Raw genomic sequence first — 27,664 nt, 5'->3', positions numbered from 1 at the left:
TTGAAAAGTATTTGAATTGGTATAGGTTTTTACACCGGTTGCCCTTCCCTCGCCAGTCCATCTCGGTTTGGGACCAGCACCAAGTCTGCGCTGGCTTGTGCAACCGCAGTGGCTGGGTATTTTTACCTAACCTTCATGTCTTTGAAATGTGGGAGGAAACCAGAGACACAGAGAACACGTAAACTCCACACAGAAAGGCCCCCGTCAGCCATGAGGTTCGAACCCAGAACCTTCTTGCCGTGAGACTAACCACTGCACCGCCCAAAGGGGAGTAAACATAAACTTAATTCAGGTTTTATGAAGATTAGCCACTGTCAGCCCACTAACAATACAATAATGATCATTAAACATACTCTACACACATTTCCCAAACAGCAAACACGGTCATCTAGAAGTTAATTTTTAAACGTCAGATTGAGCTGATAAACAATTTTGGATTTAGCATGAGATCAAAGTGTGTTTAAAAGTCCACTTATGAGTATTTGAACACTTTGGTGCGTGTAAATGTTTTTAATATGAACGTGTCTAACAGATGTGAGAAATATATCATAATCTACACTATATTGGTCTTGCACTGCACTGATCTTAGCCTGATTTCTGTTACTGATGCTTAGCTTAGCGTAGAGGATTGAGTCAACACCTGCCATGGCCTCGCAGAGAGCTGTCAGCAGGGCTTTAACAAAATCACACCACTATAAAGCACTAAGCTTCTTACTAATAGCTGACAGAACTGATGCACATAAAGATACCAAACTCCATAATTTCATTTCGAGGCATTAATCGGGTTGTACATTTTGGTCATTTAGAGTCTGCGAGTACTCAGATTTGCAGCAAAGTGGTTCAATCGTGGACTGACTCCACAGCCTAGTGTGTTTGTACCCTTAACAAAACTTAATGCCCTCCCTGAGTTGTGTTCTCTCAACTCTGATAGCATTACACACATGCCTAACTCCCATTCTCTTATCATTTTGTGTTTAAATTTGAAGCAGGTGTGGACAAATTGCTCGCCCAGGACATGCAAGCTACTAGTTTTTCATTCAGTTGCCCAGAAGAAAACAGGTTGATATGGCAGCCACCAGCGAATTTTACTTCACTTTTCCAATAAGCAGAGTTTAAAAAATTCTATTGGTTTCTGCAAAACAAATTTAAAATGTTCATTTAAAGATTATACACTCTTGGATTGGTTTATAGATTTCTTGGTGGCACTAAGCATTTATGCTGTCGCGTGTGATAGTCTTCCAAAATCCTGCCACCTGCTGCACTGTGCACTGAGGATGTGGTCACGCTGTTGCTTCAAACTATTTTTACTAGGTATATTCAATTGCTTGAACTGATGCTCAACAATCTGTCCAGAAAAATGGTTATAATATATAGATTTAGGCACTGCCTAAAAGCGGAGCTCCCATCTGTTTCTGGGTTGTAGAATTTTCTTATATCATAGCCAGTCTCTTTTGTTTTATTTCTTTACTGGCTAGCACTGGCCACGAGGTGGTGTGTATGACTGGTAATTACTAACACTGGCCACTAGGCGGTGTGTATGACTGGTGATTACTAACACTGGCCACTAGGCGGTGTGTCTCATCTCATCTCATTATCTCATTCTCATCTCATTATCTCTAGCTGCTTTATCCTTCTACAGGGTCGCAGGCAAGCTGGAGCCTATCCCAGCTGACTACGGGCGAAAGGCGGGGTACACCCTGGACAAGTCACCAGGTCATCACAGGGCTGACACATAGACACAGACAACCATTCACACTCACATTCACACCTACGGTCAACTTAGAGTCACCAGTTAACCTAACCTGCATGTCTTTGGACTGTGGGGGAAACCGGAGCACCCGGAGGAAACCCACGCGGACACGGGGAGAACATGCAAACTCCGCACAGAAAGGCCCTCGCCGGCCACGGGGCTCGAACCCGGACCTTCTTGCTGTGAGGCGACAGCGCTAACCACTACACCACCTTGCCGCCTAGGCAGTGTGTATGACTGGTAATTACTAACACTGGCCACTAGGCGGTGTGTATGACTGGTAATTACTAACACTGACCACTAGGCGGTGTGTATGACTGGTAATTACTAACACTGGCCACTAGGCGGTGTGTATTACTGGTAATTACTAACACTGGCCACTAGGTGTGTATGACTGGTAATTACTAACACTGGCCACTAGGCGGTGTGTATGACTGGTAATTACTAACACTGGCCACTAGGCGGTGTGTATGACTGGTAATTACTAACACTGGCCACTAGGCAGTGTGTATGACTGGTAATTACTAACACTGACCACTAGGCGTGGTGTATGACTGGTGGTACACGTACACGGACAAACCACAAAAAAATCGACTCGATGGGTTTACCATTTTTTCTTAGGTATGGTGCTCCGCTGGAGCGCCGCTATAACTAATACTGTATCCGCTCTCTCAAGTCATCTCACAGTTAAATACTTCACTGAGCAAAAATGAAGACGCTACTCCAATCACATGTGTCAAGGGAACGCCATAGCTAATAGCCGAAATGTTAGCCTAGACTTTTTTGGCTTTTTCACATGGACACAAATATGATGCTTCATCACCAGAGTGCTTGCTTATTTATGTACATCTTATGCACCTAAATACTTTTGAACTACGTTACATTAGTTTCCGCTTTTTAGCCAGGCTGGGTACGGACATTGTCCAGGTGATGGCATGTCTTGCACTGCATAATTTACACTGTATGGTGTTTTCACACATCACTAGGCGTATCAGACGCCCACTAGCTGTGCTGTGAAAATTGTGCATGCAGACGCTCATCTAAGTTTCCAAATCTGCCATTGCTTAACTCTTGAATATTTTCTATTGTGAATACTGTCATTAAAAAGTTCATAATGTCTGCTTTCCAAAGAAATGCATCTCGTAAAGATCTGTTCAGTACTTTGGGAGTAACGGCGGGTTGAATTTGTTACAACAGAGTGCACTCTCTGCTCGCGTGACGTTGGGAAACTGCCGGTGTTTTTTGAGTCACGGGAAAGCGCTCAGGCGCTCTCTCTCTCTCTTCTGATCTGTTTCCGACTGGATTACTTGTGAATACAAGTCAGATAACCTTTATAGGGATGTTCTCTCGCTCTCTGTTTCTGATGAAGTATTCAGCAAAATTTTCCGTCTGCTAGTTTTGACATTATGATTCACGCGAGACTTTGAAGTGAGTTTTCATAGCTTTACCTACTTATTTTTTTTCAAATCAAACTGATTCACATAAATAAATAACTATTTTAGAATATAACTGTAGTTGTTTTGATGAAAAATATTGAGATCTTAGTGGTCGGAATGACATTTTTAAAAACCGGAAGTCAGAAACATGAGTGCCAATTTCAGTTCAGTTAACTGGAGTTGTTTATTAGATGTGGCTTACACAGTTTTTTCAAGGTTAGCCTTGAAAGCTGTGAATATTATCATTTATATTCTTTCATATAAACACTAGTACGCCCTATTTTTGAGAAATACAAAGACCTACAGAGCACAAAGAAAGTATGAGAAATAATGTTTTATTACTTTTTATTGATTTTTACCAATTTAATGTTTTTACATACAACCCCGATTCCAAAAAAGTTGGGACAAAGTACAAATTGTAAATAAAAATGGAATACAATAATTTACAAATCTCAAAAACTGATATTGTATTCACAATAGAACATAGACAACATATCAAATGTCGAAAGTGAGACATTTTGAAATTTCATGCCAAATATTGGCTCATTTGAAATTTCATGACAGCAACACATCTCAAAAAAGTTGGGACAGGGGCAATAAGAGGCTGGAAAAGTTAAAGGTACAAAAAAGGAACAGCTGGAGGACCAAATTGCAACTCATCTCATCTCATTATCTCTAGCCGCTTTATCCTGTTCTACAGGGTCGCAGGCAAGCTGGAGCCTATCCCAGCTGACTACGGGCGAAAGGCGGGGTACACCCTGGACAAGTCGCCAGGTCATCACAGGGCTGACACATAGACACAGACAACCATTCACACTCACATTCACACCTACGGTCAATTTAGAGTCACCAGTTAACCTAACCTGCATGTCTTTGGACTGTGGGGGAAACCGGAGCACCCGGAGGAAACCCACGCGGACACGGGGAGAACATGCAAACTCCACACAGAAAGGCCCTCACCGACCCCGGGGCTCGAACCCGGACCTTCTTGCTGTGAGGCGACAGCGCTAACCACTACACCACCGTGCCGCCCGCAAATTGCAACTCATTAGGTCAATTGGCAATAGGTCATTAACATGACTGGGTATAAAAAGAGCATCTTGGAGTGGCAGCGGCTCTCAGAAGTAAAGATGGGAAGAGGATCACCAATCCCCCTAATTCTGCACCGACAAATAGTGGAGCAATATCAGAAAGGAGTTCGACAGTGTAAAATTGCAAAGAGTTTGAACATATCATCATCTACAGTGCATAATATCATCAAAAGATTCAGAGAATCTGGAAGAATCTCTGTGCGTAAGGGTCAAGGCCAGAAAACCATACTGGGTGCCCGTGATCTTTGGGCCCTTAGACGGCACTGCATCACATACAGGCATGCTTCTGTATTGGAAATCACAAAATGGGCTCAGGAATATTTCCAGAGAACATTATCTGTGAACACAATTCACCGTGCCATCCGCTGTTGCCAGCTAAAACCCTATAGTTCAAAGAAGAAGCCGTATCTAAACATGATCCAGAAGCGCAGACGTCTTCTCTGGGCCAAGGCTCATTTAAAATGGACTGTGGCAAAGTGGAAAACTGTTCTGTGGTCAGACGAATCAAAATTTGAAGTTTTTTATGGAAATCAGGGACGCCGTGTCATTCGGACTAAAGAGGAGAAGGACGACCCAAGTTGTTATCAGTGCTCAGTTCAGAAGCCTGCATCTCTGATGGTATGGGGTTGCATTAGTGCATGTGGCATGGGCAGCTTACACATCTGGAAAGACACCATCAATGCTGAAAGGTATATCCAGGTTCTAGAGCAACATATGCTCCCATCCAGACAACGTCTCTTTCAGGGAAGACCTTGCATTTTCCAACAGGACAATGCCAAACCACATACTGCATCAATTACAGCATCATGGCTGCGTAGAAGAAGGGTCCGGGTACTGAACTGGCCAGCCTGCAGTCCAGATCTTTCACCCATAGAAAACATTTGGCGCATCATAAAACGGAAGATACGACAAAAAAGACCTAAGACAGTTGAGCAACTAGAATCCTACATTAGACAAGAATGGGTTAACATTCCTATCCCTAAACTTGAGCAACTTGTCTCCTCAGTCCCCAGACGTTTACAGACTGTTGTAAAGAGAAAAGGGGATGTCTCACAGTGGGAAACATGGCCTTGTCCCAACTTTTTGAGATGTGTTGTTGTCATGAAATTTAAAATCACCTAATTTTTCTCTTTAAATGATACATTTTCTCAGTTTAAACATTTGATGCGTCATCTATGTTCTATTCTGAATAAAATATGGAATTTTGAAACTTCCACATCATTGCATTCCGTTTTTATTTACAATTTGGACTTTGTCCCAACTTTTTTGGAATCGGGGTTGTAATTAGCATAAATAATACTAATTTGCATTTCTTTTTTGTTTGTTTGTTTTATACATTTTTCAAACTATGTATTCAGTATACAATCATCTATATTTCTGCCAATTTCTATGTAAACATCTTGAAAAATAAAAAAGTTATTAAGAAAAAACATTTGATCTCACGCGTTAATGAGGCCCATTTTGGACCGTGTTATCCTCATACTATGGCAGTTTTCTAAAAATTAAGCTGGTTTTTCAATCTTTGATTTGTAATATCTCAAGAACAGATAAACATATTTTAATTCTGTAAAAAGTACGTTGTTCTGCAATCATATCTGAATTCAGTTAATCCAGTTTTCAGCGATTTGGATTGAATTTGAATTTTCACCTAACATGCCTAACATCACAGCACATTATCAAAGCCGCAGTTAGCTAGATCGTGGTACAGCTCTGGCCGAGAATAAAGGACTTGACGGCTCCAGTCTGTATTTTTCAAACAATCGTCTGTCATCTGGGACGTTTCTGTAGACCGCATGTTCCAGACTTCAACGGCACTGTGACCAACTGGACCACAGTTCCTGCCAAAAAATACCACTGCAACTAATTAAAAATATTAAACTGAAGATTACAGCTCTGTTTGTGGCAAGATTCCTATTCTGTTGGTTGATGCTGGACTTCAGATTATATAAAAGGGATCTGATGAGTGTGTAAGACTAAAACAACACTACATAAGCATTTACTCAGGCTTTTATTGTGTTGTCATGACTGATAGCTTTTTCTGACAGCGAGTACTCAATATCTTGTGCCCATCTGTATGAATTACAAAAAAATGTGACTTGTATATGACTTTGCTAGTACTATTACACTATGGATTACTGTATCATTTTCCTGACTTCATATAAAGATGTAAAGTGTCTGAGCTCTGTAGGCCCAAGCTACACACCCGAGTTATGGAGGTAGTTCGGATCATTTTCCGTCTTGTTTTCTTTGGCTTTCGCTGGACATCATCGTCCTCATCATACAGGTCCTGTAAGAGGTTATGTACACATTTGACAACATGAGGGTCTTTAAATTACTTTTGTAATTCATATTTCTGGGGGGAAAAAAACAGTTGATCTTGTAGCAAAAACTAATAAACGTTCAGTTATAAAGGTTCAGTTATATAAAATTACTTCCAAAGTTTGTTTGTATATAGGAATCATATTAAATCAATAAAAACGTGTCTTCCACAGAAATTTATGAAGTTTTATTCCAAGCTTTTGGACCTACGGTCCGATACAAGAATACTTCATTCTATATAATAAGCAGCAAAGTTTGTATGTTTGTTTCTGTCTTGAGCTAACGTTGCCATTTCTTGACGTATTTTCACCAAATTTGGCAAGTAGGTACAGGAGATAGCCACAATTTGGCAGAACTCAGAAATTCCATATTTGGGCCCCAGGGGGTCCCCGATGGGCCCTTGGGTGGTGGATGTTTGGATTTTTGTTTGTCTTGGGTTAACATCACCATTTCTCAATGGATCTTCACCAAATTTGACATGGAAATCTGGGAGCAACCCAGAATTTTGCAAAACCCAGGCAACGCCAGGTAACCTGCTAGTACAATAATAAAAGAACATAAGGGAAGTGTTCGGTTGGCTAAATGTGAGACTTCCAATGCAACAACCTGGGCCCTGATGTAGCATGGGATAACAGCAGTGAACTCATTTCTCAAGACCACTGATTAAAGACAAATATTGCTGAAGCATGGATGATCACTAGTCATAGCAATGCACTAACCAACAGAGACTGGGGGAGGAAAACACCTGAAAGTTATCTGCCTTTAATTATTAAAAAGATATAATTTATATCATGTGACCTTTATGCAAGGTTTTTAGTTTATCTCGTAGCATTTATTTATTTAGGTCCTTTTTTTCCCCTCAACTCAATGCTTCTTGTAAATTATTTTATTTTACAAGAACGTAACCCATCATAACATACATGACAGTTTAGTTGTTGTTATTTCGATTAAACTAGTTTGTTGACGGGTGGCACGGTGGTGTAGTGGTTAGCACTGTCGCCTCACTGCAAGAAGGTTCTGGGTTCGAGCCCAGTGGCCAACGGGGGCCTTTCTGTGTGGAGTTTGCATGTTCTCCCCGTGTCTGTGTGGGTTTCCTCCGGGTGCTCCGGTTTCCCCCACAGTCCGAAGACATGTGAATTAGGTCGACTCTAAATTGCCCATAGGTGTGTATGTGCACCTGCCACCAGATGAGGGTTTGGGTCCCTCTTTTGTGCTATAACCACCCAAGAGACTTCAGGGAAGCTAGCTGATCGCTTCCTGAATCGCCGACCCTCAACTGTGAGGACAGCGACAGACAGTTTGTTGACGTTTGTAAATACACATTCCATTCTGTCCCTGATGATGGACCATAGGTCCGATAGCTCGGAATAAAACTTCATAAATTTATGTAGCAGACACGTTTTTATTGATTTAATAAAATTACTTGTTTATAAAGGGCTGGATAAAGAACGAACATGCCTAAATCAGTAATCAGTTTATGACAATACACAAGACAATCTGAAGTGATTTTGTTTTGTTTCGTACCGCATTTGACTTTTAGCTCCATGGACTCTACAGAAGTGAGACATGTTTGTTTTTAAATTTGAAGCAGGAGAATAAATGCATATCTCACTTTCCTTTTTCACTGCAAATCAAAAGCTATGTCTAAGGTTTGCTAATCAGACCAGAGAGAGGAAATGAAAAAATGAAAAATCTATAAAAAGACTGTGATAACTTTCCCCTTTCTGACGTAATGTTTTTGGCGCTGTAGCTAGTCTCTAGTCAGATGAGCTTATTTCAGCTAAATGATTTAAAGAAATGCATGTGATCGGATAAATCACAATAAGGGATCTGCTACAGAACCCGAACTGGGTCATGTTTAGAAAACTAACTGCTGGACTACGACCATTCTCTTCATAAGTATTTTTGGACTGTGGTCTGCCAATTGCAGACCCCTGCCTGAGACAGATGTCTACGAAAGACTGTAAAGATGAGAAATGATGGCAAAGAGCTCTTACTTGGGCCTGAACAGCATCGTCACTGGCCTCCTGCTCTGATGAGTAGCTGTCGTCATCATCTTCTGAATAGTTATCCATATCTGGAGATCGATCTGGAAGGGAAGCATGAGAGTTAAAAACATCCTCTTTACAGCCTTCGAAGTAAACACAGAAACATCAATCAACAATGCATCCGCGTAGCAAAACCATACTTTATTACATTTATTCTCCCCTGCAAAGAGATCTTAAATGTTAACAATGCAAACCATAGCTGAGATGGATTAGCAGCGCCCGCAGTGACACTGCTCTTAATGCACTACAGCTGGCCTCATTGGTGGGACTGTGGGAAAGCTGTGGTCTGAGTGCTGCTGTCTGGATGATAGGAAGACCTCTCAAAGGGGCCTCTCTGGTGCCTTAATGTGCACTTACTATAAATGCTCCATTGGGCTCACTTTGTTTATGTAACAGACAGCTTACAACAGCGTCACTTAAGACAAACGCTAATGGAATATCCGATCGAGAGTGTACTGGCATGTGGGCTTTGCTACAGTTCCAGTTTCCTGTGTGTCCTTTGATGTAGTTCTGTCATTTGAGTAACTATTTTTTACTTTTACAAAAATTTAACCATACTTCCTGTGCTTTGTCTGTAATAAACACACTGTTATTAAGGTAAGAGTTAAGCCTCGGTCACAACCGGCCGTACGTGCTCCTACGGCCGGTCTACGTGCAAAAAACGCAAGAAACGCACGGAGGGGGTGCGTGTGACGTGCTGATTTTCAAGCCGTAGACTGGCCGCAGAGGTTCTTTGTCATGCCAAACAAACTCTACGGGCGCTTACGTTTTTTTCAGGTTGCAAGACAAACTTACGGCCAACGTGCGTCTTTCTCCACGAACAAAAAAAACGCAGCGATTTGGGAACCGCCAAAAATCGCACGGCCAAAAAATCGTACGTCCGGTTGTGACCTAGGCTTTAACAGCATTACCATAGTATAATGCAGTGGTGAACCGTTACTATTACAGCTGGGACTTGAGCTCAGCCAAACCTTAGCCAGACACCAAAAAAGCAACAGGGCAAAGGATTTTGCAAGGGATTAGCGCCAGGTCGCTCCGTTGTGTGTAGTTGTTGATGTTGATTTGAAAAGTAACTAGGTAAATTACACAGGGAAATGAATACTTAAGTCTGAGTGAAAAATACTGTAGCGAGCGTGTGTGGAAGAAGAGTCTGGAGACAGAAATCTTAGTTTCTCAGTCGTTAGTCTGTGCTACTTGCTCTCGATAGCACTGGCTTGACTGCTTTATTAGCGTTCGCTAACACTACTGATGAACGCTACACCGGCTGGAAGGTGACTTCACTGCTGTGCTGACGGCGCTGACTCACAGTTAAGCTCATGTTGGCCTTTGGGAAGGCTGAGGGTGATACATTTTTGGTCCCGCCCAATATAAATCAAAATCTGGTTGGTTAATTCATCTGTCACTGCCTACATAAACATACACTGCCATGGCCTTCTGTCCCGGCAATTAAGTCCAAACCAATGATACCCCTTTTCCACCAAATCAGTTCCAGGGCTGGTTCGGGGCCAGTGCTGGTGCTGGTTCACAACTCGTTCAACTTGCGAGCCAGCTGAGAACCAGTTTGCTTTTCCATAGCTCGCGGTGCTAAGCGGAGCCACGTCATTACGTCGCTGTATACGTCAGTTATGTCGCTGTATACGTCATTACGTCCCTGTATACGTCAGTTACATTGCTACGTTTGCATAAACCTTGGCGCGAATATCGAAGCAAAAACAACACGGAAGCAGCAGCAACAACAACAACAATAATAATGGATGACTTCGCGCTTGTACAGCTGCTGCTTCTCGTCGCTTAAAAATGGCGATCTTTCGCGGTCTTGTTATTGTTGTTGGTCTTAACAACTCCGCCCCCCCGCTGACGTAAGTGGTTCTTTCCTCTGGCCCAGCAGAGAGTTGGTGCTAGCCTGGAACCGGTTTTTCTGGCCCCAGAGCCAGTTCTTTGTCAGTGGAAACAGAAAACCCGGTTCCAAACTAAGCACTGGCCCCGAACCAGCCCTGGAACTGCTTTGGTGGAAAAGGGGCATGAGTGAGCCAGCTCTAAACTCTTCTCAGCCTAGAGACAACAAACAAAAAAACTCATTGGATAACTTGATTGTAATGTTTTCAGGATGGCAGAGGTGGACAGTAACGAAGTACATTTACTTGAGTGCTGTACTTAAGTACACTTTGAGTATCTGTACTTTACTTGAGTATTTTTTTTTGGAAACTTATGACTTTAACTTCACTACATTTGAAAGACAAATATCGTACTTTTCACTCCACTACATTTCTGTCAAGGTCCTCGTTACTCGTTACTATGAAGCAGCTTTGAAAGTGGATATTTTTTTCTTTTCTAAAACGTGATGGTTTTTTCGCAGGTGACACTGAGACAGACTATCAGTAATCACTAGGGTCACGTCACATCCATAGACTGTATAAAATCAAGTTCAGTGATTTCTCAGCAGCTTTATTTGAACACGATCAGTTGATGGCAGAATGGAAGGAGGCGGTTCTTCTGGAGAATGCACGCACCCATGGCTTTACCTAGAACCCATGTTTCAGTTTTCTGAAAGGATTAAAGATACATTTCGTTTTAAATGTTTGCTTTGTTTGCCGAAAACGAACCACATCATGGCCTACAAAAACTCGCCATCCAACCTGCGGAAGCATATTGAGGCATGTGAATGTTTTATTCCAAGAGAAAGCTTGCAACGAAGTTGTCTGTGCTTTTAGAGCGAGCGATAATGGTGCAATAACTGTGCAGTCTGGTTAGTCAAATGACTTTCTATGGATTTGCCTGTCAAGTTGCCGTAGCCTTGTCCACAGCTAACGTTTACACATAGCTAGTTAACTTGGACACTGTTAGTTAGCATGTAAAAACGGAGTTACGCTAACATGAATAACGTTAACTTATCTGAAGTCCTTTCAGAAATATGTTTTAGCGTAATCTTGCCAAATAAACAGAACGTAGAAATCTTTCTTTTCCAGTAGCGTTAGCTACCCAATATGATTTCGAGTTTGAAAAGAGTTTGCTAGCATGTCAGGTGGAGTTTCACTGACTAGCTAGCTTAACGTTAAACCACCATGATGGCACAGCATGCGTTCATTTTGTGAATTCACAGTTCTGTCTTTAGTAACAACATTAGGTTTTGTAAGTGTTGTGGCAATAATAGAACAATGCGATGACCGAAAATGTACTTTTAATACTTAAGTATTTTTAAAAGCAAGTACTTCAGTACTTTAACTGAAGTAAAAATTTGCCTGGACAACTTTCACTTGTATCGGAGTAACATTTGACTAGTGAGATCTGTACTTTCACTTAAGTAATGAAGTTGGGTACTTTGTCCACCTCTGCAGGATAGTAACCCTTTCATTTCTGAAGCAAATTTGATAGAAAATGAGGCGGAATTAGAAGAGAATAATTATCATGAAATTATGAAAGAAATTAAAGAATGAAAGAAATTAAATATAACATTTGAAATGCTGATATGTTTGGGCCATTTCTGAAGGCCTAGAAGGCCCTGATGGTTTCCTCTGGTATAATGGCTAAAGAGTATATGACTACGTACCCTATACCATGACTGTGACAACACTCAGTGCGTTTACATGCACATCCAAATCGAGCTGCTGTCGGTAATCGAGCTGAGGGTCCCAGCAGGGGTGCCAGAGAAATCCAATCCTACATGCACACAAGGAAATCGAGCTATCGTGTGAGGTGCATTGTGCACCCAAGCCACAGGTGGCGCTACACGCCCCATTGTGTTGGTACACTTCCGGTTGTCGTCATGAAGAAGAGCTATTCAAGAGTGTAAACAAAGTCATCAGTTCCGTGTTCACAAGAAGAGTGTTTGTAGTTTGTATGTACGAACAGAAGTGTTCCTAATAAAATCGCCACCAAGTTGAAGTTGATCTGTAATGGTGAACATATTAACTGTTATGTAGTGGAAGTTCATTATGTCTAACTATTAAAGCTATTTTAAGTTCGTTTCTTAAGACAAGGATTTTTTAAGATGTTACCTTGTTGACAGTTTCGGCGAGAATCTTCCGCCTTCTTCAAAACAGTCACCAGATGTCGAGTGGTGACGTGCCTTATCAGCTGATGTTACGCTACGGAGGCGTGAACGTCCCGCCCAATTTGACAGGTAGTTCACACCTCCTGCTGTCAGGTCGCTCCCCCAGGACTGCGCTCCAGGTGTGTGACAGCGCATATGCTCCCTCATCCCGGTTCATCGTCCTCTGCGCCCGCTTGCGTATCTCCACTGCCTCTAAAATCCAACGCTGGTATCTATTTTCTTCACACAGAGTGCAGTCCTGGGGCAGCGACCTGACAGCAGGAGGCGTGGACTACCTGTCAAATTGGGCGGGACGTTCACGCCTCCGTAGCGTAACATCAGCTGATAAGGCACGTCACCACTCGACATCTGGTGACTGTTTTGAAGAAGGCGGAAGATTCTCGCCGAAACTGTTAACAAGGTAACATCTTAAAAAATCCTTGTCTTAAGAAACGAACTTAAAATAGTAATATAGTAATACAGTAAAATAGTAATGTAACTGAATTGTCTTGGCCAGCCCTAAGGGTCCCATCTGCATCTCATCATTGCTGAGGCGTGTGCTCTCATCACCCAATCAAGCATCCAGCCAGAGCAGGTCATGATATATTAACATGCCATTGTTGTGTGTTATGCCTGATGTAAAGACTCTCGTCTCTGCAAGCCTACTACACAGATTTAATACTTGTCATTTTTAGGGCATACCTAACAACCTGTGTTTTCTCCCCCCCCAATCTGCCCCTCTGAGTTACATGTTGGTCCTGGGATTGAGATGCTGGCCTCTTCTGCCCCTCGGACCTGCTTGATCCATCCTGGTGCCCTGTGTCTGGTCGGAGTTTTATCGCACCGCTCCTGTGAAGGACGGCCCCATGAGGACAGTTGAGGGTTATACCTGTTAAAACTGTTAATATTATAGTCAGGCTGTCTGTTGTTGCCCAAATGAGGATGGGTTCCCTTTTGAGTCTGGTTCCTCTCGAGGTTTCTTCCTCATGTCGTCTGAGGGAGTTTTTCCTTGCCACCGTCGCCACAGGCTTGCTCATTGGGGATAGATTAGGGATCAAATTAGCTCATGTTTTAAGTCGCTCAAATTCTGTAAAGCTGCTTTGCGACAATGCTTATTGTTAAAAGCGCTATACAAATAAACTTGATTTGATTTGATATTAACTGTTAGCCTGCTAACATGCTAATAACTTACCAACTAATTGGAAATGGGTGCGTACATGCCCAGACACAAGTGTTCCTCATAAAGTTGCGGCTAAGATGAAGTGTCATGCCGACCGAGGTTTGTTTTTGTTTTTTCACTTCCGGAAGGGGCAGTGCTGAAGTAAGTAGCTCGACTACGTAGCTCGATAGGGTTTACATGCACTAAGTAGCTCGGCAAAAAATCGCATAATCTAGGTCGCGTAGCTCGATTACGAGAAATCAAGTTCGGTTCAATTTCAGCTTAGCTAAGGTGTTTCCATGCCATTTAGAACTTCGATTTCAGTCGAGCAACGGCAGAAATTCGCTTTTCTCTATGTGCATGTAAACGCACTGAGTGCGTCGCAGTAAAACCATAGTCAACGCTAGTGAACTTTCATAACAGCAAAACCAGGCATGAAAACAGTGGAGCTCTGATGCAATCAATTTCAAATGTAACGGTGCCAGTTAACAGCTACCTTTTATTACCATTATTCATTATATGTTTGTCAGTCTAGCAGGGTTACAGTGCTCACCTGACGCTTTGACCTTTGCCCCTGGCTGTCCACTGCCATCCTCAGGGTCGATGGGCTGGCTGGACAGAGAATACACGCTTAACTCCGCTGCACGTACAGGGGCTTCCTTTACATTGCTATGGAGACCCAGAATCTGTCCTCCGTCTGTCGGGTGCTGCATCACCTAGCAAGAAAAAAAAAACCTGCATCAAATACACACACCACACACACTCTTTCTACATGCTTGCACAGGTAGACCAGATCATCTCCAATACACACAAACTATACTAAGTAACTTTAAAAACGCACAATGGAATTCAACACGATATCACTTTAGATCCATGCATATATTTGAAATTTATGATATTGTATGTAATGCACACACATCTTGAAACATCGATAAAGGACATTTATTGTCAAACTCAAGAATTAATTCACAATAAAAAAATTCAAAGTGACAGTTGGTCCATGTTCGGACCGTCATGCTGGAGATTCTGGGTCTGTGTCGTCCAGGGGTCTCAGCAGCAGTGACTGAGGGTGTCAGGAATCTGTCACGGAGGTGAGCTAGCCTGATGTGCTGATCCTGAACTGGCGTCGTGACTCGAGGCTGACCAGGGCGTGGACGATCCCTGGTGCTCCCTGTCTGTCTGTAACGCTGACTCAAACGGGAAATGGTCGAATGATGAACACCGAAGTGCCGGGCGACCTCTGTCTGTGTACTTCCGGCACGCAACATCCCGATGGCCTGTTCACGTTGATTTTGGCTTAGGCGTGGCATCTTCAATAATGACAATTTTCCCATCATTTCCCCCGGGTATTTATAGGCAAGATTGTGTGTGTACAGTGTATGCAAAATTTGTTTGAAAATTAAAGCCTGTCCATGTCATTGACTACCCGAGTCATATTGTACGTTATTGAGTACAACTCCCTTAAATTCTGATTTGAGCACAGATTTGGAACTTATTCGGGCGGAACGAAGTTATTTTTCCATTGTGATCTATTTCTTTTCTTCTTGAGATAAACTCAGCACGAATTCAGCAAGTTTTATCAATGTGCGTTTTTAAAGTTACTTAGTGTAGCTTGTGTGTTATAACAGGCGTGCTGTGCAGGATAGTCTTGCACCTTCTCTCAGATGACATCCTTTTGGAAAATCTCATATCTGGCGTGTCTCTGTCCAATTCGGTTCCAATATTTTATTAGCTGTCAGTCACAGTGGCAGCTCTTTATTTTTCCAGGTGGCCGTGTACAGGAATATGACGGCCACTCTGTCATTCAGACGCGAGCCTTTGGCAGAGCTACATTCAGAACTTGCGGAGGCACGAATGCTGAAACTAATTGCAGGTATTTGAAGAAAAGCCAGGAGGCTTCAGAGATGGTGTGAGTATGCCCACGCTCTCATATTATTGTGCACAAACACTCTCTCTCTCTCTCTCTCTCTCTCTCTCTAAATGCCAGGCTAGCGTAGTGAAGCGAAATCAGTACAGACAGCTCTAGACATTATTAACCTGAACAGGAAACCTCAGGAGATAGCTCTTGAAAAATGGTCTGTAACTAAAGAAAGAAAAATGAGACATTTATTTTCTAACAAAGGCTTTATTTATACAGTAAATACAAAAAAAAAAATGTTGGGGTGGGAACATGGAGAATATGCTCAGCTGGGCAATCTAACTGACTTTTGTTAGCTATTTATTCAAGCTTTTGTCAAAGTGTGATTTTTAGGTCTCAGTACAACCATTCTGACGTCATATCATAATTTCTGGCATTTTGTGTAACATTTCCATGCAAGTAGGCTTACACGGCCCAGACAGAAACACAGTAATGTCTTGATTTGATCCTTTTTAAGAGATTGCACATAGTTTTACAATGAAACGATGCTACATCCGTATGTTCATGTGGAACAGGCCAGACAGACTGCAGTTACGCTAGTTATTGTACAACAAAGATGTGCATCATTTTCTAATCATCTTATTACCAACCAGAAGATTTCTTGCAAATGATGTTTGACATAAAGGCGATGTGATAACTCTGAACGTACTACTGAAGTGTAACAAATGGTGAAAAACACTGAAGACGGGGATGTTTGCCATGTTTGTTGCTGCTGTTACCATGGATACAATAGTTAACTGAGGGATATTGAGAGAAATATATTCCCTGCTGTTCTTGTCACAAAATTTTGATGTTTAAAAAAAAGCTGCAGAGCAAATTATTTAAAAAAAAAACTCATTTCTGGTCAAACTGAGTCACATTTATGTGTGGTTTTAAATGTGACTTGCATTCTATCAGACAACGGCAGATTTGACATATTTTATGTCAAGTCTTTACTGGTCCCTTCAGGTTTCAGCTGCCTGTCTAAATAAAGTTTAAAATTTATGTGTGTGTGTGTGTGTATGGTTTGCACTGTATTGATGAAATAAATGCAGCATGCATCGTAACGTTGTGATAAAGTGCTTCAGAGTGAAACTGAAATTTAGTGAAGAAAGCAATATCCTGAAGCTTAAAAAAAAAAAAAATGCTACATCAGATTTACTCTAGGAGACGAGAGATTCATCAGTCGCCTGAACCGACGTCTGAAAAAAAAAAATGTAATTCAAACTCCAACAATGCACATACCTCTTGATATATACACTACCGTTCAAAAGTTTGGGGTCACCCAGACAATTTTGTGTTTTCCATGAAAAGTCACACTTTTATTTACCACCATAAGTTGTAAAATGAATAGAAAATATAGTCAAGACATTTTTCTGGCCATTTTGAGCATTTAATCGACCCCACAAATGTGATGCTCCAGAAACTCAGGCCAAGTTTACATTAGACCGTATCTGTCTCGTTTTCTTCGCGGATGCACTGTCCGTTCACATTGAAATGCCGGGAAACGCCGGGAAACGGGAATCCGCCAGGGCCCACGTATTCAACCCAGTTCGTATTTGATCCGGTGCTGTGTAAACATTGAGAATACGCGGATACGCTGTGCTGAGCTCTAGCTGATGTCGTCATTGGACAACGTCACTGTGACATCCACCTTCCTGATTCGCTGGCGTTGGTCATGTGACGCGACTGCTGAAAAACGGCGCGCGCCTTGTATCACCTTTCATTAAAGAGTATAAAAGTATGAAAATACTGTAAATACTGATGCAAATACTGCCCATTGTGTAGTTATGATTGTCTTTAGGCTTGCCATCCTTCCACTTGCAAGTGGTAAGTGACGCGCATACCTGATATGCACTGGGATCTCACACACAGCGGCTCAGTCCCGCCCGAATCACTGCTCGTGCGCTTCACTCGCGCGCTCTGTGAGCTGCGCAGGGCCGGAGTGCGCACCCTCCAGAGGGCACTCGCTGTTCAGGGCGAAGTGATTTGGAGCGCAGCCGCTGAGGAGGAAGCGATGAGCCGCACTGACACATTTCAACTTACATGCCGAATTAGTCATGTGATTAGCATATCCGTGTATTGGCGTTGCTGTGTGCACACGAATCGTTTTTAAAAACGTTAATCTGATGATCCGCTGATATGGTCTAATGTAAACCCCACTTCAATCTGCTCAAAGGAAGGTGAGTTTTATAGCTTCTCTAAAGAGCTCAACTGTTTTCAGCTGTGCTAACATGATTGTACAAGGGTTTTCTAATCATCCATTAGCCTTCTGAGGCAATGAGCAAACACATTGTACCATTAGAACACTGGAGTGAGAGTTGCTGGAAATGGGCCTCTATACACCTATGGAGATATTGCACCAAAAACCAGACATTTGCAGCTAGAATAGTCATTTACCACATTAGCAATGTATAGAGTGGATTTCTGATTAGTTTAAAGTGATCTTCATTGAAAAGAACAGTGCTTTTCTTTCAAAAATAAGGACATTTCAAAGTGACCCCAAACTTTTGAACGGTAGTGTGTGTGTGTGTGTATATATATATATATATATATATATATATATATATATATATATATATATATATATATATTAGTGTGTGTGTGTGTGTGTGTATTTAACAGTTATTCCACAAAATCGAATCGTACATGAGCTGATAGCCTATATCGGCTATAGTCATTTACCACATTAGCAATGTATAGAGTGGATTTCTGATTAGTTTAAAGTGATCTTCATTGAAAAGAACAGTGCTTTTCTTTCAAAAATAAGGACATTTCAAAGTGACCCCAATTTATTCCCAATTTCAAAGTGACCCCACATTAATTTATTCCACTCAATCTCATGTACGATGAGATTGAGTGGAATAACTTATTATATCCACATTCACTAGATTTTCAGAAACAGAGCATTTTTATTTTTTGCAAATTCGATAAATAAAAACTTCATACAAAACGTCCGACAAAATTATTTCCACTTAGAATGTAAACAAACCGGCGACATGACAGTAGCAATTTGTGAAGAATGCTATAATAATAATTCTTGAAAAATAAAAAAAGATACGTTCTTACCATCAAATACTCTGATTCCATATTTAGTTGCTTTTTTTGGGGGGGGGGGTTGTTTTCGAGTCGAGTTTTTATTTCATCCTCGGTTGGTTCAGCAACACGCTCTGCCATTTTGCTTTTCTCTACTCACGGTATTTGAGCTGATATCCTCAGAGTAGGGTAGCCAATCAGAGCGCACGATTGCTCATATCCAGTGAATGTGGGTAGAATAAATTTAGATGTAGGTCAAAATAAAGTCAGCTGCACACAGCAAAGCCTTCTATCATCTCACCTGTAAGGATCACAAGGAGTTGTGTGCTTTCCTGGTGTACTAACTTTTCTCTAACAGAGTTTTAGCTTGATGATATTCTTAGACCCTCACCTACTGCACTAGCATGAGGATATATTTTGATAGAGACTATAAAAGCACCACTCCTGGAGAGTCGTGATACCTCAGGGTGCCTGCCAAAAGATGTAAATGTAAATGGCTGCCTGGTTTTATTCCCACCTCTGCCATGTTAATAACCCCCACAGCGAGCGTCTTGTAGCCCAGGATAGTCCGGTTCTTATAGCGCTTTCTCCTCTGGAGCATGATCTGCAAGCGGTTAGCATCTCTCTTTAGGAAGTGAGGATACTGTGAAGAGATAGAGATAAGAAAAACTAAATTAAGAGTCTGAGTGAAAGGAAGAAGTGTAAGAGAGGCTGGTACTATTACAGACTATTACATCATTCTGGTTTGAAGCAATGTAGAGCCTCTGCTCCCACAAGAATCCTCACTCAGATGCGCACACACACACACACACACACACACACACACACACACTGTTTATACAGACAGGTAAAGCAAAATGTAATTTCTGCAGTTCGGGGCTTCTCAATAGAACATCCGCTTCCAGTCAACTCCTGTAAATCCTGCACCAGCACAGTCATGCAATTATACAATCAGCCAATCATGTGGCAGCAGTGCAATGTATACAATCATGGAGGTACAGGAGAAGAGTTTCAGTTAACGTTCAGCACTGGCCTGTTGAAATATTGAAAAAGACCATGTTTTTCCAATTCTCAACAGTTGAGTTTCAGTGAACCTGTGCCCACTGTAGCCTCAGAGTCTTTTCTCGCAGGAATGGAACCCGATGTCATCTTCTGCTGTTGTAACTCATCCATGTCAAGGTTTGGTGTGTTGTATAGTCTGAGATGTTTTTCTGCTCACCATGATAGTATTCAAATAAAGATTGGTTATTTGAGTTACCATAACCTTCCTGTCAGCTTGAACCAGTCTGGCCATTTTTCTCAACAAGACATTTCTGCCCACACAACTGCCGCTCACTGGAATTTTTTTCCCCGCACACCATTCTGTGCAAACTCTAGAGACTGTTGTACATGAAAATCCCAGTAGGTCAGCAGTTTCTGAAATACTCAAACCAGTCCATATGGCACCCAACAACCATGCCATTGTCACTGAGATCATATTTTTCCCCATTCTGATGTTTCTTGTGAACATTAACTGAAGCTCTGACCTGTGTCGGCATGATTTTATGCACTGCACTGCTGCTCAATAAAAACATAACAAAAGTACAGTGCTTTCATAACTATAACAATGTCTAACCTATTTTTGCATATTGTTATAAAAAAATCATATGAAATGATCTGGAATCAGTTCAAATAAGATTCCAGTAGGAAAGGTTGAAAATTCTGCTTTAAGTGAATCCAGCGGGTGAAATACATATGCTCATTTTTAATTTAGTGCCAGCAACATGTTTCAAAAAAGTTGGGACAGCAGCAATGAAAGACAGAAAAAATTGTATAATGTTAAAAAAAAAAACTCATTAGGTTAATCAGCAACGGGTCAGTAACATCTCATCTCATCTCATTATCTCTAGCCGCTTTATCCTGTTCTACAGGGTCGCAGGCAAGCTGGAGCCTATCCCAGTTGACTATGGGCGAAAGGCGGGGTACACCCTGGACAAGTCGCCAGGTCATCACAGGGCTGACACATAGACACAGACAACCATTCACACTCACATTCACACCTACGGTCAATTTAGAGTCACCAGTTAACCTAACCTGCATGTCTTTGGACTGTGGGGGAAACCGGAGCACCCGGAGGAAACCCACGCGGACAAGGGGAGAACATGCAAACTCCACACAGAAAGGCCCTCGCCGGCCATGGGGCTCGAACCCGGACCTTCTCGCTGTGAGGCGACAGCGCTAACCACTACACCACCGTGCCGCCCAGGTCAGTAACATGATTGGGTATAAAAAGAGCATCCCAGAGAGGCGGAGTCTCTCAGAAGTAAAGATGGGGAGGGGTTCACCGCTGTGTGAAAGACTGCGTAGGCAAACAGTACAACAATTTAAGAATAACGTTCTTCAAAGTAACATTGCAAAGAATTTGGGGATCACATCATCTATGGTACATAATATAATTAAAAGATTCAGAGTATCTGGAGAAATCTCTGTATGCAGGAGACAAGGCTGAAAACTGACAGTGGATGCCTGTGATCTTCAGGCCCTCAGGAGACACTGCATTAAAATCAGACACGTGTCTGTCGTGGAAATCACTGTATGGGCTCAGGAACATTTCAGAAAACCATCATCTGTGAAAACAGTTCATTACTGCATCCACAAATGCAAGTTAAAACCAGATATAAACAATATCCAGAAACACCACCACCTTCTCTGGGCCTGAACTCTTTTACAATGGACTGAGGTGAAGTGGAAAATTGTCCCAAGGTCTGACAAATCGAAATATCTGGCATGTTATCAGCACACATTTCAAAATCTACCATCTGTGATGGTATACATGTCTAATATTTTCCTTTTTTTTAAAAGATTTTTTGATTATATCCTTAGCCTATTTCTTTATCTTTGTTTATAGATAGTTTTTAGCATTGTAAGAGCCAAATTTTCTTTTGGATAATGCCAATACACCAATACTGCTATTATTATTATTATTATTATTTATTATTATATTATGGGGTGCATTAGTGCACATGACATGGGTAGCTTGCACATTTAGGAAGGCACTATTTATGCTGAATATATACACAAGTTTCAGAGCAATATGCTGCCACCCAGACAAAATCTTTTTCAGAGAAGGCCTTGTTTGTTTCAGCAAGACGATGCCAAACCGCTTTCTGCACATATTAAAACTGCATGGCTCCGTAGTAAAAGAGTCCGGGTGCTAAACTGGCCTGCCTACAGTCCAGACCTGTCTCCTATTTAAGACACTTGGCACATTATGAAGCGCAAAATACGACAAAGGAGACCCCAAACTGTTGAGCAACTGAAATTGTATATTAGGCAAGAATGGGATGACATTTCTCTTTCAAAACTACAGTAATTGGTCTCCTCAGTTCCCAAATGTTTACAGAGTGTTGTTAAAAGTAGAGGTGATGCAACACAGTGGTAAACATGCCCCGTCCCAACTTTTTTGAAACGTGTTGCTGACATCAAATTCAAAATGAGCAAATATTTTTCAAAAAACAATAAAATTTCTCAGTTTCAATATTTGATATGTTGTCTTTGTACTATTTTCAAATAAATATAGGGTTTCTATGATTTTCAAATCACTGCATTTTGATTTTATTTATGTTTTACACACTGTCCTATAATTTTTCGTAATTGTGGTTGTAAGAAAAACACATATTTTCATGAATTACTGGTAATTAGTGTTAAATTAAGCTCCAAATTTGCATAAATTATCCTTTAAGGGATGTAACAATTTTTTTTTTCCCAAAGCAAATAATTTATGGTTATGTGCTAGTAACATAGTTGACATAAATCGAGTTAAAGATGAAAATGTTTCAGTTTTGGCCTGATGATCCACTGACACCACAACATCTTCAGGAAAACAATTCACCAAAATAACTTTTTACTGGACAGCACCAATGTTGGAAAGCTGGATAAAGCTATATAAGAACAGCTTCAGTAAAACACTGTCTCATGTCTCTCTTACCCTAGGAGAGTTTTTCTGTTAAATGGCAATGGTTGTAGTTTAGTTTGTGAGCTAGATGTTAGATCTCAAATGTTTACTGATGGAATTAAACATAAAATTAAAGAAGGATTTTTTTAATCCTTGGTAATAAACAGATAAACAGATTCTCTTAATATTGAAATTATCATCAATTATTGTCGGGGTAATCACACATGTACTACAAAAGTAATAGAGATTGAGAGAGATGTTGAAAAACTGCATAAATTATGGTTTGTTTGTTTTTTAATAGGGATATACAGTTAGGTCCATATATATTTGGACACTGACACAAATTTTGTTTTTTTTACCTGTTTACTGAAACATATTCAAGTTGTAGTTATGTAATGGACATGGACATAAAGTCCAGACTTTCAGCTTTCATTTGAGGGTATCCACATTAAAATTGGATGAAGGGTTTAGGAGTTTCAGCTCCTTAACATGTGCCACCCTGTTTTTAAAGGGACCAAAAGTAATTGGACAATTGACTCAAAGGCTATTTCATGGGCAGGTGTGGGCAATTCCTTCGTTATGTCATTCTCAATTAAGCAGATAAAAGGCCTGGAGTTGATTTGAGGTGTGGTGCTTGCATTTGGAAGATTTTGCTGTGAAGAAAACATGCAGTCAAAGGAGCTCTCCATGCAGGTGAAACAAGCCATCCTTAAGCTGAGAAAACAGGAAAAACCCATCCGAGAAATTGCTACAATATTAGGAGTGGCAAAATCTACAGTTTGGTACATCCTGAGAAAGAAAGAAAGAAAGAAAGAAAGAAAGAAAGAAAGAAAGAAAGAAAGAAAGAAAGAAAGCACTGGTGAACTCATCAATGCAAAAAGACCTGGACACCCACAGAAGACAACAGTGGTGGATGATCGCAGAATAATTTCCATGGTGAAGAGAAACCCCTTCACAACAGCCAACCAAGTGAACAACACTCTCCAGGAGGTAGGCGTATCAATATCCAAATCTACCATAAAGAGAAGACTGCATGAAAGTAAATACAGAGGGTTCACTGCACAGTGCAAGCCACTCATAAGCCTCAAGAATAAAAAGGCTAGATTGGACTTTGCTAAAAAACATCTAAAAAAGCCAGCACAGTTCTGGAAGAACATTCTTTGGACAGATGAAACCAAGATCAACCTCTACCAGAATGATGGAAAGGAAAAAGTATGGTGAAGGTGTGGTACAGCTCATGATCCAAAGCATACCACATCATCTGTAAAACACGGCGGAGGCAGTGTGATGGCTTGGGCATGCATGGCTGCCAGTGGCACTGGGTCACTAGTGTTTATTGATGATGTGACACAGGACAGAAGCAGCCGGATGAATTCTGAGGTATTCAGAGACATACTGTGTGCTCAAATCCAGCCAAATGCAGCCAAACTGATTGGTCGGCATTTCGTAATACAGATGGACAATGACCCAGAACATAAAGCCAAAGCAACCCAGGAGTTTATTCAAGCAAAGAAGTGGAATATTCTTGAATGGCCAAGTCAGTCACCTGATCTCAACCCAATTGAGCATGCATTTCACTTGTTAAAGACTAAACTTCAGACAGAAAGGCCCACAAACAAACAGCAACTGAAAACCGCTGCAGTAAAGGCCTGGCAGAGCATTAAAAAGGAGGAAACACAGCATCTGGTGATGTCCATGAATTCAAGACTTCAGGCAGTCATTGCCAACAAAGGGTTTTCAACCAAGTATTAGAAATGAACATTTTATTTACAATTATTTAATTTGTCCAATTACTTTTGAGCCCCTGAAATTAAAGGATTGTGTTTAAAAAATGCTTTAGTGCCTCACATTTGTATGCAATCATTTTGTTCAACCCACTGAATTAAAGCTGAAAGTCTGAACTTCAACTGCATCTGAATTGTTTTGTTCAAAATTCATTGTGTTAATGTACAGAACCAAAATTAGAAAAATGTTGTCTCTGTCCAAATATTTATGGACCTAGCTGTAGTAGATATGAATGAATATATTCTACACTCTCAGAAATAATGTGACCATTTCCTTGTCCCTAGCATCGTACCATCGACATCTTTGTTTTTTACCTTCAGTTTGGATCTTTGTATGTAAAGATGAATATTATGGTATTCAAAGATATATAAAGGTGAATATTACACCTGTATTTTACTGGGAAATACACCACTCGTATTTTTCATCCAAGCTACATCCAGGACACTGAGATACAAAACTGTGACACAAATCTCTCTATGTCACTCGTGAGGAAATCGATGAATTGTTTTGATAAATTTGGGTACTTTTTGTTTGTGAATGTGTCTGAATCATAAAAAGAAAATCACATATTGGCTTGAAGATATGAAGTTTGTCTTCTCATGTTGAAAAACACCCATTTTTCATACGAAATACATTGTTGATCTGAGTGACTTATTTCCAGATATTTCACTCCGACGACGTCACTCCCAGTGTTTTCCCGCTATGATGTGTGTTGTCAAAATGGCAAACCGGTTCAAAATTTAAAATTCTTTTGATTAGCTTGCGTATTTTTTTGTGCATGTGTCCATATAATATAAAGAACATTACACGGTGGCACGAAGATATGATGTTTATCTTCTCATGTTGAAAATATGTTCACTCATTCACTTTGCTCACTCGTGAAATATACATTCACCATTCGAAGATAAACTTCATATCTTCTCGCAGCCATGTAATATCCTCTATATGTAGTATACATTTAAAAATCATTTACGTTACAAAGCTGGAAATTCTAAAAGTTAACCTTTCTTTAAAAAGCATGCAAACCGATTATCTTAAAAAAACAAAACAAAACTAAGTGGAACAGGAATTGTATGTTTTGCTAACAAATAAATAAGCATTTGTTAGTACAACATACAGATCTTATTCCACTTTACTTAGTTTTTAAGGCAATCATTTTACATGCTTTTTTTAAGTAAGGTTAACTAATTAGAATTTGGTGTAAGAACCAGTGATGTACCTTTAAAGGCGTCACGCAATGGCGATAAAAGTCGCATTATTCTGCACCAGAATGCTTTCGAGATTCGAAATAAATTGACCGTCGATTTTTCAAAAGCTTCCCGCGGTTGTAATCGGTCCTTATTTGGTCATGCCCATCACTTGAAATTTCCCGCGTTCGCAGCGCCCCCTCTCGGTCAATGGAACAGCTGCGTGACGTCATACCAGTAACCACTCGGTGCAGTTGCAATGGCGGACACACCAGAAAATAGGAGCGATGCTGAGGAAATTAGCTTTGATTTTACCGATACAGAAGAAGAAAATGGCCCACAAGTAGAGATTTTGACAGCTGAATGTCCTGGTGGTATCCAGCCTTACAGATTTGAACCTGAGCGCTCATCTTCAGAAGAAAATGAGGACAGTTCTGACGACGACAGAAACGAAGACGAGAATGAAGAAGACGGGCGACTTGAAGACTTGTTTTGGTTGGTTTCTCTGACTAAATCACTACTTGTGTGTATTTTTAAAGACCATTTTCACTTGAATTAGAATGCTGTGTGATTAATCTATGATTGTGTGTAATACTGATAGCTGTAGGGGGTGAAAGTATAGCTAGAAAGATTGAATTCTAGCAACTTGACAGCTTGCGATCTCGCGAAATGCAGTGGGCCTTCTGATACAGTAGACCCCTTGATATTCCAGTTTTCATCATTTTCCTTTTATTGCGGTTGATTTTAACTTGATATTCAGTATGTTATAGGCTGGGAGTATTGAGCTTTGTATTGTATTGTTTAGTAAACGTACAATCGTCAGTAATAAGTGATAATTATTAGTTAAAGGCAGCTCTGTGGCATAAATCTTTCAATTAATCTTCTGTCATCCATTTGCTAAAATTATGTGCCACATATGTTATCAAGACAACACTTCATGTGACAAAGAAAGATATGACAAATACATAAATGTATGAAAATCATTTTGTACAATTAATGATTGATACATAGAAACACTTAAAACATGTGTTTTTAAAAAAATATTTTTTTTCTATCAATACCTAGCCATGACCTTGAAATCAGATCCATTGATAACAACAGTCACAAATAGTGTTCAGTGTTCGTTGTTACAGCCAAACACAATACACCGATTAGGCATTTTGTATCACAGAATATTAATACATCATTTCATAGTGTTTTGAGTGTTCAAAACTATCCACAAACTGAATAAATCCACAAAATCCGCAATGTAAACAACTCTGGTAAACGCACGCTATAGAGAAAACATGGGGACAGGCCAGCATCACCCAAGGGAGGTTACTGGTATGACGTCACACATAAGTTGACCTAGTTAACGGCTGGCTGCCTAAATTTGGCTGTGCACGTCAACTTTAAATGCTTGTAGCGGGCGCATCGTGACACTGAGATCGCAGGAAACCGAGGGGCTTGAATAACCCACCAAACCCGACATTTTGACACATCATATAGCCTGATTGCTGAAATTACCGCACGACGCCTTTAAAGCTCAACTCTTTAAAGTTTGTTAACGTGAATGTAATGCCTCTAAACCCCACTTTTTTCCTTGTACAACGCAACAATCATTATGTTGATTGACCATGTGTTTTTGAACCATAGCTGATCCAAAACGCCATAAATTAATGGAAAATCAATAAGATCAGCCGATTTTCACGGAATCTGCCGAGACTCATCCAGAAGATCCCGAAGGGGGGGCGTGATGTCACATGAGTAACAATCCAGGTATCAGTTTCATTCCTGTGTACAGCAGTGTTAAGACCAGTCTCGATATGGAAATACGTTTTGGAGAGAATTCTGATAGCGACTGGGATTCTTATATGTCGGATGAAGGGGCAGATGATTATCAAGGATATTCTGGAGTAAATGGTTCTCTTTTCAAACCCCCAAGACAAGAAACTGCCAGTTCATTCAGTTCACGACAGTCTTCCTCTGTAGCACGCACTAGATAGATAGATA

The 27,664-nt window shown here is 40.8% G+C and overlaps 1 protein-coding gene across 2 annotated transcripts in view; it reads right to left on the bottom strand.

Moving 5' to 3' along the window:
- Positions 1 to 27,664, bottom strand: part of si:ch211-126j24.1 (phosphofurin acidic cluster sorting protein 2) — a 207,135-nt gene that overhangs the window by 76,652 nt on the left and 102,819 nt on the right. Inside the window, exons 4-7 of one of the 2 annotated variants that reach the window (XM_060941491.1) lie at positions 19,284 to 19,409; positions 14,387 to 14,549; positions 8,594 to 8,685; positions 6,481 to 6,564 (exon numbers count right to left, since the gene is read on the bottom strand). In XM_060941491.1, the coding sequence (XP_060797474.1) occupies positions 6,481 to 6,564; positions 8,594 to 8,685; positions 14,387 to 14,549; positions 19,284 to 19,409 (465 nt within the window). The remainder of the gene's footprint in view (positions 1 to 6,480; positions 6,565 to 8,593; positions 8,686 to 14,386; positions 14,550 to 19,283; positions 19,410 to 27,664) is intronic. The other variant, XM_060941492.1, reaches the window with a different exon arrangement.

The sequence above is a fragment of the Neoarius graeffei genome, chromosome 15 (assembly GCF_027579695.1).
Source record: "Neoarius graeffei isolate fNeoGra1 chromosome 15, fNeoGra1.pri, whole genome shotgun sequence".
NCBI classification, from domain to species: domain Eukaryota; kingdom Metazoa; phylum Chordata; class Actinopteri; order Siluriformes; family Ariidae; genus Neoarius; species Neoarius graeffei.
The sequence above is the reverse complement of the archived record's forward strand: the minus strand, read 5'-3'. Positions and strand labels throughout refer to the sequence as shown.